This window comes from Natrix helvetica, assembly GCF_964273705.1.
Source record: "Natrix helvetica genome assembly, chromosome: 12".
Lineage (NCBI taxonomy): Eukaryota > Metazoa > Chordata > Lepidosauria > Squamata > Natricidae > Natrix > Natrix helvetica.
This window is the reverse complement of record NC_138556.1, coordinates 11,582,859-11,596,285: the sequence shown is the minus strand read 5'-3', so window position 1 is coordinate 11,596,285 and position 13,427 is coordinate 11,582,859. Positions and strand designations below refer to the sequence as shown.

Sequence of the window (13,427 nt, the reverse complement as noted above, 5' to 3'; positions counted from 1 at the left end):
AAGAAGGGCACCCAAAAATTGTATTGTTTTGTTAAGTGCTGTTAGTAGGGACTTAAATCAAGCCAGAATTGATATTCAGCCAGTTCCGCTACTGGTTCTGGCGAACTGGTAGCGGAAACTTTGAGTAGTTAAGAGAACCGGCAAATACCACCTCTGACTGACTTCGCCCCCATCTATTTGCTGCCTCCTGAGTCCCAGCTGATCGGAGTCCCAACTGAATGGAGGAATGAGGATTTTACAGTATCCTTGCCCTGGAGTGGGGAGGGTATGGGGATTTTGCAGTATTTTTCCCATGTCACACCCACCAAGTCACACTCACCAAGCCACACCCACCAAGCCACACCACGCCCACAGAACTAGGTAGTAAACATTTTTGAATCCCACCAATGAATCATGATTGGGTCCATACAGCTTGCCACAGCTTGTGGGTTTATCCAACAAACGATGGCTTTATCGCAAAAGTAATTAAGATGTTGAAGGACTTGGAAACCAAGGAACGCTGCACAGATCTCAGCATGGTTAGGCTACAGAAGAGAGGACTATGAGGAGAAATAACAGAAATTTTCAAGGAGTGAACGTATTACCTGTTGCCCCCAAGCAGCAGGACCAGAACCTTGGTTAAAATAACAAGAAGATTCAAGATGGACATCAGAAGCTTCTTGACTGTATGATCTGTGGGCCAGTGATATAGGTTGCTGCATATGTTCTCCTTTGCTAGAGGTCTTCAAGTAGAGGCTGAATGGCCACATCTATTGTAGATGCTGCACCAAACAGGGGAATGGAGATGAGTACTAAGGAGCATCCAATTCTAGGATTCTATAAATTGTGAATCCAGCCAGAACGTTTATCCAGAGAGTATATCTGGGTTTCACCGGACTGTTTTAAAATCCATTCTCTACCCACCACCACCATCACACACCCAAATTATGTGTGTGTGTATCCATGTGTTGTTATAAAAATATTTGGTACTTCTAATCATGTTATGGTATTCTTAAACATTGATGTAATGCAATTGATGAATTTTGTGCCTAGCATTGATTTATTTTTTGGGAGAGTTCTTCCCCGCAATGATACTTGCCTTTGAATATTGGAAATAAATTGGCCTGAATGATGATAGTGGTGGAAATGTCTATTGATCCATTTCTCCATATCATTATCTCATTATACGTATATATTACACTGCTTCTTTGAAATTCAGTGCAGCAATCATCGGTCCCGCTTTCCATAAAAATACCCATAATAATCTTGAAGGAAAGGATTGGCTGCAACAGTGCCAAAGGGGCAACTGGACTTTCTGGTTTTTCTTTGAAGACATTTCGCTTCTCATCCAAAGAAGCTTCTTTAGCTCTGGCTGGATGGTGGGGAATGGAAGGATTTATGCTCCTTGCAAAGAGTTGGTCATTTGCATTCTTTTGAAAGAGCTGTTGAGGCCACTTGGAGTTTTATCGGTGTCTTCAAGGTCACCGGAGTAGTGCAAATGGGTGCAGAGCCTTCTTGAAACTGCTGAAAGGACGGTATTGCAGGGCTGTGCTTTCTGCAGGATGATTTCTGTCCCGTGTCCCAAAGCGCATGCACTTTGGGATGAATGCCCTTCGAATGGTGCGGGAACATGAGCGGATTTCCAGAAAAATTGCAGACTGCAGGAACCATGTGCTCTTTAGTTTGAGATGTAGACAACACAGACTCATGCCCAATAGTTTGCACCTGTGTTCAACAGTGAAGGGACACAGGACAGAAAACATCCTTCTCAATGAAAGAATAGGGAACGATAAGATATTATCTATCTCCAGTCCTTTCAGCAGTTCCAAGAAGGCTCCACACCCACTTGCACTACTCAGGTGACCTTGAAGACACAGATAAAACTCCAAGTGGCCTCAACGACTCTGCAAAAAGAATGCAAATGACCAGCTGTCTGCAAGGAGTATAAATCCTTCCATTCCCCACCATCCAGTCCAAGCTAAAGAAACTTCTTGGATGAGAACGAAACACCTTCAAAGAAAAAACAAGAAAGTCCAGTAGCCTCTTGAAAAAGCACCTTTGGGACAACCATGACTTGGAGGACGGAGAATCTCCATAGATACTTGCCAATGAATTTCCTCTCTCTTGGAAAAAATTCACCACCACCACTTTTCATTAGTTGTAGAGGCCTGGGGGTTGTTTCCTAGCAGGAGACAAGAACTGCAGCTCTTCTCCTATCTATTCTTATTTAAGGCCTGACACACCCACACAAGGGCCTGGAAGGAAGCCACATCTTTAATTGTACAGGCGTGTGTGCTGTGTCTCACTTAGCAGGAGCCCTTGTATGCTGTCAGGCAGGAAGGAGAGGGGGGGAGGGAAAGATGCATGAGGACATCCAGTTCTAAGCATCTAACTTGCCGTGCTGCTGGTTGGCAAAAATAAAACCTGAGTCAACAAAAGCGAGCAAGACAGAACTGGAGGTTGAAGGAGACTTTGGCAGAGGTCCTCATATCTCAGCAGAGAGATGCAGCTGATATGGTTCTTCCAAGTTGTTGATAGGAGAGAGGGGAGCTGGACAAACGCAGAAATGATGAGGCCACCCAGTTTCTCTCTCTGACCTGACATTCATCTTTCCTTTCCTTTCCTTTCCTTTCCTTTCCTTTCCTTTCCTTTCCTTGTTTCTCACGTCTTTTTCTTTCTTTCCTTTCCTTGTTTCTCTCTTCCTTTTCTTTTCTTTTCTTTTCTTTTCTTCCCTTCCCTTTTCTTGTTTCTCTCTTCCTTTCCTTTTCTTTCATTTCCTTGTTTCTCTCTTCCTTTCCTTTCCTTGTTTCACATCTTTTTCTTTCTTTCCTTTCCTTGTTTCCCTCTTCCTTCCCGTTTCTCACTTCCTTTTCTTTTCTTTCCTTTTCTTTCCTTTTCTTGTTTCTCTCCTTTCCCTTTCTTTCCTTCCCTTTCCTTTTCTTGCTTCTCTCTTCCTTTCTTTCCTTTCCTTTCCTTTCCTTTTTTGTTTCTCTCTTCCTTTCCTTTCCTTTTTTGTTTCTCTTTTCCTTTCCTTTCCTTTCCTTTTCCTTTCCTTTTCCTTTCCTTGTTTCTCACATCCTTTCCTTTCCGTGTTTCTCTCTTCCTTTTCTTTCCTTTCCTTATTTATCTCTTCCTTTTCTTTCCTTCCCCTATTACATATGTGCTAGTTGTTCACAACTCTAGGGCGCGATGCTCATCTCCATTTCAAAGCCAAAGAGCCAGCGCTGTCCGAAGACATCTCCGTGGTCATGACTAAACACCGAAGGCGCACGGAACGCTGTTACCTTCCCACCAAAGGTGGTTCTTATTTTTTCTACTTGCATTTTTACATGCTTTCGAACTGCTAGGTTGGAAGAAGCTGGAACAAGTAACGGAAGCTCACTCCATTACACGGCGCTAGGGATTCGAGCCACCGAACTGCCAACCTTTCTGATCGACAAGCTCAGCATCTTAGCCACTGAGCCACCGTGTCCCACTGTTAAAGATTGAGCTATTGTTAATCTAGTAAACTATGGTTAGATGAGCTCTGGTTCAGCCCTGTTTATAAAGGGGACAGAGTGAGGATGTTCTATCCATATAGCTCTTTGTAAATATCAACGAGACTACAGTACTAGTAACACAATATTTCAGGACTCCCGAATTCCAATTCCACCTTATTAGGTGGATTTGGGCAAGATGTTAATTTTCCCTTGGGCAAATCCTTTTCTTCTGGCATTTCGGCATGGAGAGACAGGCATGGCCATTTCCTTCCTTGGAGAGCCCCATTCTTCTTGAATTTGCACCCAGGACAGCCATACAGACCACCTGTTGGATTGATTCTCCTTCAGGATATTAGCGGAATGAGGAGGCTGACTCCACAATGGCAAAATCCATGCTCCACTCTGCCCAAATAAGAGGGGGGGGGAAACAGGATGTTCTCCCACAGTGTTTACAGAACATTAGCTCTTTTTTTTCACATTGAGTCTGTTCTTTTCCGAGCAAAAACAGCAGATACACTCTTGACAATATTCCGGATGCCTGTGCCTTTTTTCAGGGCCAACTTGGCCTCACAGATGCGTTCTGCTAAGCCATGGAACACCATGAGTGCTCCGTGGTAGGCTTCGGCTGCCGACACCTCATAGAACTCACAGTCCATGGAGAGGGCCAGGAGACGTCCCTCTTCGCTGGATACCTCCCGGTGATGGTGTAGATCTCGCTTGTTGCCCACAATAACGATGGGCACTTTCTCCTGGCTTGGACTTTCCTTGGTGGCTTTGATGAACTGGACTTTGGGTTGGACGCTGTTGAAGCTGGCACGGTCACAGATGCTGTAGACCAAGACAAAGCCGTCAGCCCACTGGATGCGTTTATCTTTGGACGAGTTCTCTGACTTCTCCTGAATAAGAAAATAGCAATAGCACTTAGACATATAGACCACTTTACAATCCTTTACAGCCTTCTCTAAGCGGTTCACAGAGTCAGCCTATTGCTCCTAACAATCTGGGTCCTCATTTCACCCGCTTTGGAAGGATGGGAGGTTTGGTCAACCTTCAGCCTGGTGAGATTCAAACTGCCAAACAGCTGGCAGCCAGTGATCAGCAGAAGTAGCCCGTAGTACTGCACTCTAACCACTGCGCCACCACCACACATAAACATTTGGCTAATAGATTTGTTGGACTGAAAATCATAATGATTTGAGGAAATGTGGAAAACAAAATCAGTCATGCCAAAAATGTTTGGTGCGCTTGGCTGGAAAAGCACCCGGACAAAATGGACAGAACCTCAACTCACGTATTAACAAAAGTTGCGCCTTTCTGCACCAATATTATCACAATGTCTTTGGCTCTCCTACATCCTTAGGAAGGGTAAAGGTAAAGGTTCCCCTCACACATTTGTGCTAGTCGTTCCTGACTCTAGAGAGTGGTGGGCATCTCCATTTCAAAGCCAAAGAGCCTACAGACATCTGAAGACGTCTCCGTGGTCATGTGGCCAGTATGACTAAACACTAAAGGCGCACGGAATGTTGTTACCTTCCCACCAGAGGTGGTTCCTATTTTTTTCTATTTGCATTTTTACACGCTTTCAAACTGCTAGGTTGGCAAAAGCTGGGACAAGAAACGGAAGCTCGCTCCATTATGCGGCGCTAGGGATTTGAACCGCCAAACTGCCAATCTTTCTGATTGAAAGGAAGGATACAATATTACCCTTTGGGAAGGATACAATAGTCAAAACTATCCAATCCTATCAGAACTATCTGGTAGACTGCGTGAAAATATTGACAACAAAAACAATAATGGAATAAAAATAGGTACAGCATGGTTTATAAACCACAATGTTCACAATTACAAGCAAGCAAACCATATTATGGCTTGGTGCAATGTGAAAGCACAACTTCTTCAAAAATGAAGTCTGATGAGCGAGAAACATCTATGTTACTAAAGCGTAGAGAACCACATTCAGCCGGTGTTCCCAGGCTGAATGCAGTTTTCTCTAAATTTTGGGATATGACCCCCCAGGGTCCTTCCAGAAGGATCTGCCAAATCACAACATGTCAGGAAGTGAAAATTCCCGATTGCATTGGAAACATCCACATAATTGTACTTAATTAATGCAATTTCATGTTCATTAAATTTAAATTAAAAGTCAAGCCCAGTTTTTATTCTCACTTTTTCTTCCCCAAGCCTTTTTTGGTGTTACGCCTTGACATACTACTATGTGGTTGCTTGAACTGAAAAGAAAGCTAACCTCAAAATTAAGCCACCTATGGGTAATAGCCAGGAGGCATATAGAAAACAATAAATTCACCCCTTAAAGGATGCAAAGGGAAGGATTTTTTTAACAAAACCAACCAGCATGGAGATTTTATCATGTTCTATAGTCTTCCATACTTTGATAGTGAAAAACTATATATGTCAACTCAAGAGCCTTAGGTGTAAGATAAGTTGCTTTGGAATGAGTGGAAGCACAAACACCCTAGTTGTCTGGAACTCATTAAGGAAACAATGTCATTTTCCAGGCTGATGCAGGCATGGGTGCTTTAATGAGTTACAAAAAAAGGTCTTGCGTTTGCGCAGCCATGTATTCTAAAAACCCTCTTCTAAAACGAAGCAGTGCACAATCCTACTGGATATATATTTACTTCATTAGCCTTTGAATGGTCATTAGCTCAAAAACAACAATGCAGGCGGAGGGGAAGAATGATTTTATTAGGCATGTGTTTTGTTATTGAAAGGTAGCTGTAGAACTCCATTGGAGTTAAACGTGCGCACAAATACAGATACGGATTCGTATTTATAGCGATCTTTGCTTCCTTACCTGCGAGCAAGGAAAGTCCCAGATGTGGAAAAGAATCTCTTTGCCTTCTACTGCCAAACTGTGAGTGTAGATAGACTCTGGTGGGGAAAAGCAGAAAGCTCAGGTTGCCACAAGCCATTCTCAAGAACTCCATCCTTTCCCTCCCTTCCATGTATTTCCTCCTTGGCCTCTCCCTTTGAGCGGCTCTGGGTGTAACGAAAGGGCAGCTCCACAGAGAAAAGCCTGAGTGTTTTACACATAGCATGCATTTGCGCAACCCCTGCCTGGTTCACCCTGATTGGAGTTGTTCGGATGCAAAAAAGATACAACGGCACTCTAAATACCACACACAGAACAGCACACACTCTGCCATATTTGCCACTCCATATATGTGTATGTACTGTATGTGTTATGTGTGCATTATCTCTATGGTATCTATCATCAATCTATCTACAGTGTCTGTCTGTCTAACTGCCTAACTCTGTCTGTCTGTCTGTCTGCCTGCCTGCCTATCTATCTTTCTTTCTATCTATCTATCTTTTATCTATCTATCTATCTATCTATCTATCTATCTATCTATCTATCTATCTATCATCTATCTATCATCTATCTATCTATCTATCTATCTATCATCTATCTAATCCATCTATCTAGTTTTCTTTTATCTATCATCTATCCATCCATCCATCTATCATCCATCCATCTATCATCCATCTATCATCTATCCATCCATTATCCATCTATCTATCTATCTATCTATCTATCTATCTATCTATCTATCTATCTATCTATCTATGTATCTATCCTGTCTGTCTGTCTGTACACACACACACACACACACACATCTATCATCCATCTATCTATCTATCTATCTATCTATCTATCTATCTATCTATCTATCTAATCTATCTATCTAGTTTTCTTTTATCTGTCATCTATCCATCCATCCATCTATCTATCATCCATCCATCTATCATCCATCTATCATCTATCCATCCATTATCCATCCATCCATCCATCCATCCATCCATCCATCCATCCATCCATCCATCCATCTATCTATCTATCTATCTATCTATCTATCTATCTATCTATCTATCTCTATCTATCATCTATCTATCTATCTATCTATCTATCTATCTATCTATCTATCTATCTATCCTGTCTGTCTGTCTGTACACACACACACACCTATCATCCATCCATCCATCCATCCATCCATCCATCCATCCATCCATCCATCCATCCATCTATCTATCTATCTATCTGTCTGTCTGTCTGTCATCTATCTATCACAGATCTGGAGCATCTGATCCAAGTGCCAGAAAGTTTTGTTTCATTTTATCCTTAACAACAACCTTACGAAAGAGAAGTAGAAATAAAAGAGACAAACTAGTGAACCTCATGGTTGAGAGGAGATGTGAACTTGGTTTTTTCCAGTCCCAGTTCAACCCTAACACATGTCCTGTGCTGGCTTTTCATTGGTCTTTAAAAAAAATGTTTTCACCATCTAAGCATGATATTAGATTGGCTAATTTCATGGCGGAAGAAAAGAAAGAGCATTTGGTCCTCAAACAAGCTGGTGACCCAGCCAAGGTTCGCTTGAGAATGTTTTTTAAATAAACCGCAAGTGACGATGTTCTCACATTCCACTCAGTCAAATGAAACAAATCCCCTTTAGCGTGATAGGTGAGCCCTTCCACTGGAGAATATAAACGATGGCGTATAGCTTACTATTATCATTGTGCACTTATCTGAACAAGTTTTACATCAATAATTTTCCTTTAAAATGAAAGGGTCTGAAGATGACGTATGGTGAGCAGCCCTGGCTTTTTTCAGCCTAATTTCTTCTTTTGGGATATTGCTTTAAAATAAGAGTTATTTTCCTTTCGGGCAAGATGTGTAAAGCTTGCTAATGGCCTGGCTAAATTGGCCTGGATTTGTTTAGATTCTACGTCAAGTGTTCTGAAAATGCCCACTGTGACCTTAAAATAATCATTTATCACTTCAGAGTATCTTGTGATCTTGGTCAAGTACTGTGCCGCTTAATTTGGTGCTGCTCAGTTCCCTCACTCCTAGCATTTGGGTGTGTGTGTGTGTGTGTGTGAAAAAACATCTCTTTTGCTAGGATTTTAAATGCTACATGATTTTGAAGCCTAGGGAACTGTTGATTTGAAATTGCATTTTAAAACGACAACCCATTTCCTTTTTCAAGTTGTTAGCCATCTTACACTTGTGGCAGTGGTGGGTCCCGGATCCCGTTGCAACCGGTACGGTGCGACGGGGCCAGGCGTCCACCACATGCAATGCACACAGCATGCACGCAGGACGTGCGCAGCACGCACATGCGTACTTGATGCTCTAGCTGCTTGGCGGAGCATCACGCAGGTGCCATACGATGCGTGCACATAAGCCGCAATAGATTCAAATACAGGTAAGGAGGGCGGGCGGGTGGATGGGCCCTCCGGGGCAGCGTACCGGAATGGTACCTGGCGCTCCCAGCAGGCACCGATATGCCTGTACTGGGGCATACTGGTCGTATCCCACCACTGACATGTGGCCATATAGCATATATGACATTATATATATATAATGTTTTCACATCACGTATGACATATATATATATATATGTCATACGTGATGTGAAAACAGTATTACAGTATTTGAGGGGCTGCCACAAAGAAGAGGAGGTTTCCTTGTTCTCCAAAGTACCAGAAGGCAAGACAAGAAACAATGGATGGGAAATAATCAAGGAGAGAAGCAATCGGGAACTAGGGAGAAACTTCCTAACGGTGAGAACAATTAATCAGTGGAACGGCTCCATCACTGGAGCCTTTGAAGAAGAGAATGGACAGCCATTTGTCTGGATTGTACAGGGTCTCCTGCTTGAGGGGAGGGTTGGACTAGAAGATCTCCAATGTCCCTTCCAAATTCATTGTGTGTCACACTTGGCCAATAAAGAATTCAGTTCAGTTCAGTTCAGTTCCCATTCCCATTCCCATTCCCATTCCCATTGCCTATTCTATTCTATTCTATTCTATTCTATTCTATTCTATTCTATTCTATTCTATTCTATTCTATTCTATTCTCTATTCTATTCTATTCTATTCTATTCTATTCTATTCTCTATTCTATTCTGAAAGATGCTAATCAAAAGAGATGAATGATTTAATCAAGGATAAACAGAACTTAGGGTAGCATTTTAATGTGCTTTTCATGTTCCTAGGAATCTCAATTTTTCTTTCTAGCCCACAAACTCCACTCATTCCACCCGCGCCCTGGTCCCACCCAAGGAAGGGAGCTGGGGGGCAAGAGACAAGGGGGGAGTCTGTGGCTCCATGTCTCTCAATCTTCTTCCCTGCCTCGGTTCTGTGCATCCGGCACAACCAACTGCCCCACATCTCTTGGGGCTTTGCCTTTCTCTGGCGGGCACTCTAGCCCACTGCTTCTCAACCTTGGCTATTTTAAGATGCGTGGACTTTAACGCTCAGATTTCTCCAGGCAGCTTTGCTGGCTGGGGAATTCTGGGCGTTAAACTCCAGATATGATAAAGCAGCCAAGGTTAAGAAACACTGCCCTACCCAAAACATATTCTGATAGGTTTCTTGCAGGTGTCCAATTCGATGGTCCACCCATCACCCACCATTTCCGGGATGAAAGAGTTTATTCACCAGTCCCAAACTGTATAAAGATCCAAACACTCACCCATGTCTCCATATTCCCCAATGAACCTTTTGGTAAGGAAACGCACCGTCAGAGCTGTGAAAAAGAGTGGGAGTTGAAACTGTTATATAGAACAGATGGGGCAGGAGGAGGAATAGAAAAGGACTTTATCATTCACCAGCAAAAAAAAAAAAAGCTGTTCCCCCCTCCCATTAAAAATAAAGCCCAGCTTTCGAATCAAATTTAAATATTTAAAGACCCGTGTCCTCAAAATTTACTGTTGTACCTTAACACATTACCCTATTTTTAATATTTCATATAAGGGTAAAGGTAAAGGTTCCCCTCGCACATATGTGCTAGTTGTTTCTGACTCTAGGGGGCGGTGCTCATCTCCGTTTCGAAGCCGAAGAGCCAGCACTGTCCAAAGACGTCTCCATGGTCACGTGGCCGGCATGATTAAATGCTGAAAGTGCACGGAACGCTGTTACCATCCCACCAAAGGTGGTCCCTATTTTTCTACTTGCATTTTTACATGCTTTCGAACCGGTAGGTTGGCAGAAGCTGTGAGAAGTCATGGGAGCTCACCCGTTACGCGGCGCTAAGGATTCGAACCTCCGAACTGCCGACCTTTCTGATCGACAAGCTCAGCGTCTTAGCCACTGAGCCACCTTATATATTTCATGTAGACCCTGTAAATTTCAATAGAAAATAACGCTAACACTTTTGTAGAATCCATGCTTTGAGCCTTTATTCCATTTTTGCAGAGCTGCAAATCAATTCCCCTAAAAAGTGATCAGCTTGTTTGCAACCATCAACTTTTTGCTTATCATCCTAACACACATTTAGCCATTATTCTAGAGACTTTGCTTACTCAGTGATAAACCCATGTATTAATTTTTGGGGGTGGGGAAGGAAGCTCAAAAATATGTTTCCCAAACACATCTTAAGGTCGGCAACTTATAAAAAGCACCTAATGTGCAACTGCGATCATAGCATCTGAGCTCAGAAGGTTAAGAGATCCAGGTTGCGGCTGGGCATAAGATCTCTGAATTCAGCAAGACTCACTCAGTGTTAAACATGCCGATAATTGCAATAGAAGCACGTGGAAGATCAGAATTGTGACCAGCGGTGTGAACAACTACCTGAATTCCCTTTCACTCTTCTGTGGCGCTTACGGAATCTGACAAGCCAGTTAGTAATTTGTTTGGTTAATGGAGCAGAGAAAACAGTTTAGCCACATCTAAATAGTATCACTCATTAAACGTTGCAGCATTGCATTTTACCTGTCTACCGTTTCTGGGCAGGGCAACTTTCATTTTTCATTGATACCCTGCCCTGCATTGCACGTTTGCAAGTTTATTTCTGTGGATTTTTTTTTTTAAAGCGGAGAGAGATTATTTCGCAGCCTAGAATTGCAAACGCCCCGGAATAGTGTTGTCGCCAAAACTTACCTGACTTTCCCACGCTGTCTGCTCCCAGGACCACCACGTTGGCTTCCATTTTCACGGGGGTAGAAGTAGAGACCTCTGCCCCAGGGTGGTGGTGGTCAGGAGTGAAACTGGCACTCCTGCGAAGGGGGATTCGGAGGACCATGGATAAAGATCTCTTGTTTCGTCCAGGCTATCAGCTGGGGAGAGTGCTTCAGCTGTTTTCCCTCGTTCAGTCAAAACAAGAATTAGTCTTTCTCACTTGCCACCAGTGGGAGTTATTTGCATGGATCATACCAAGCCAGAAGAACGGAAGGGGTTCCCTTCTTGGAAGCTACTGACAAATTCTTAAGAGCAATAAAACCAGAATGTCAGCGGCCATCAATCAGTTAACAAATGTAGCAGGCTAATTCTACTCCACCTCACATCCATGGATGAAATGAAAATTAACGATAGGCAGGACCCACCTTGGAGTAACTAAAGGATTCGGGGAGGGGGGGGACTCAGTCTCCTGTATCTGGAGGAACTCAAGTCTTTTTGGTGTGTTGCACACACTTCCCATATAGGGTGGGGCTCTGATGAGCCAGTTACCGATGTTCAAAGCGCATAGGCAGAGCAATGTGTCTATGCAGGAAAGCCACACCACGAGAATCACATAGAACACATTCATGTAAGGTAGGAATCTGTAAGCAGGTTGGGCTGGCTCTAGGTTTTGCAAGAGGTAATTTCAGGCCAGGGTATTACTTTTAATCTTTTTTTAAAATTTAATTTTCTATCTATCTGCCAGGCTTCAGGAGGACAAATTACCTAGATTCAGTGCCTCTGGTTCTACTTGGTCATATTTGCCACCTTGTAAAGCAGTCCCATTATTCTACTGTGAACCACGGTGGTGCAGAATGCAGTACTACAGGCTGCTTCTGCTGCCTGCCGGCTGCCTGCAATTTGGCAGTTTGAATCTCACCAGGCTCAAGGTTGACTCAGCCTTCCGTCCTTCCAAGGTGGTTAGAATGGGGACCCAAATTGTTGGGGGCAAGAGGCTGACTCTGTAAACCGCTTAGAGAGGGCTGTAAAGCACTGTAAAGTGATATATAAGTCTAAGTGCTAAATGCTATTGCAAGCTAACTCTGCCCACTGCCAGGAATTCGATCCTGATCAGCTCAAGGTTGACTCAGCCTTCCGTCCTTCCAAGGTGGTTAGAATGGGGACCCAAATTGTTGGGGGCAAGAGGCTGACTCTGTAAACCGATTAGAGAGGGCTGGAAAGCACTATAAAGTGGTATATAAGTGTAAGTGCTATTGATAAGTGGGAAGGAAGGAAGGAAGGAAGGAAGGAAGGAAGGAAGGAAGGAAGAAAGGAAGGAAGGGCCATGGTGGTGTCGTGGTTAGAATGCAGTATTGCAGGCTAACTGTACCAATTACCAGCAGTTCAATTCTCACAGGCTCAAGGTTGACTCAGCCTTCCGTCCTTCCGAGATGGGTAAAATGGGGACCCAAATTGTTTGGGGGCAAGAGGCTGACTCTGTAAACTTCTTAGAGAGGGCTGCAAAGCACTGTAAAGCAGTATATAAGTCTATGTGCTATTGCTATTGCTACTACAGTATCTTGAACCAAGTCTGCCTTATTATTCCTGACTTTTGAGATGAGCAACCTTTCTGCTATCTAAATCAGGGTCCCCAGCCGGCTTTCATGCATAAGGCAGGACTAGAACTCACAGGCTCCTGGTGATTGGCCCCAAGGCACCCAGCCAGCTTTCATGCATAAGGCAGGACTAGAACTCACAGGCAGCTGGTGATTGGCCCCAAGTCACCCAGATAGCTTTCATAGCTAAGGTAGGTCTAGAACTCACAGGCTCCTGGTGATTGGCCCCAAGTCACCCAATTAGCTTTCATGGATAAGGCAGACCTAGAACTCACCAGCGCCTAGTGATTTACCCAAAGTCACCCAGATAGCTTTCATGGCTAAGGCAGGTCTAGAACTCACAGGCTCCTGGTGATTGACCCAAAGTCACCCAGATAGCTTTCATGGCTAAGGCAGGACTAGAACTCACAGGCTCCTGGTGATTGGCCCAAAGTCACCCAGATAGCTT

At 43.5% G+C, this 13,427-nt stretch overlaps 1 protein-coding gene across 1 annotated transcript; it reads right to left on the bottom strand.

Moving 5' to 3' along the window:
- Positions 1 to 3,068: 3,068 nt before the first annotated feature.
- On the bottom strand, positions 3,069 to 11,508 carry LOC309397978 (ras-related and estrogen-regulated growth inhibitor-like protein; the record flags this gene model as incomplete). Its single annotated transcript, XM_081964437.1, has 4 exons — positions 3,069 to 4,354; positions 6,274 to 6,350; positions 9,958 to 10,011; positions 11,367 to 11,508. The coding sequence occupies 4 exons, from the start codon at positions 11,506 to 11,508 to the stop codon at positions 3,932 to 3,934; spliced, it is 696 nt and encodes a 231-aa protein (XP_081820563.1). The 3' UTR covers positions 3,069 to 3,931.
- Between the last annotated feature and the right edge of the window lie 1,919 nt (positions 11,509 to 13,427).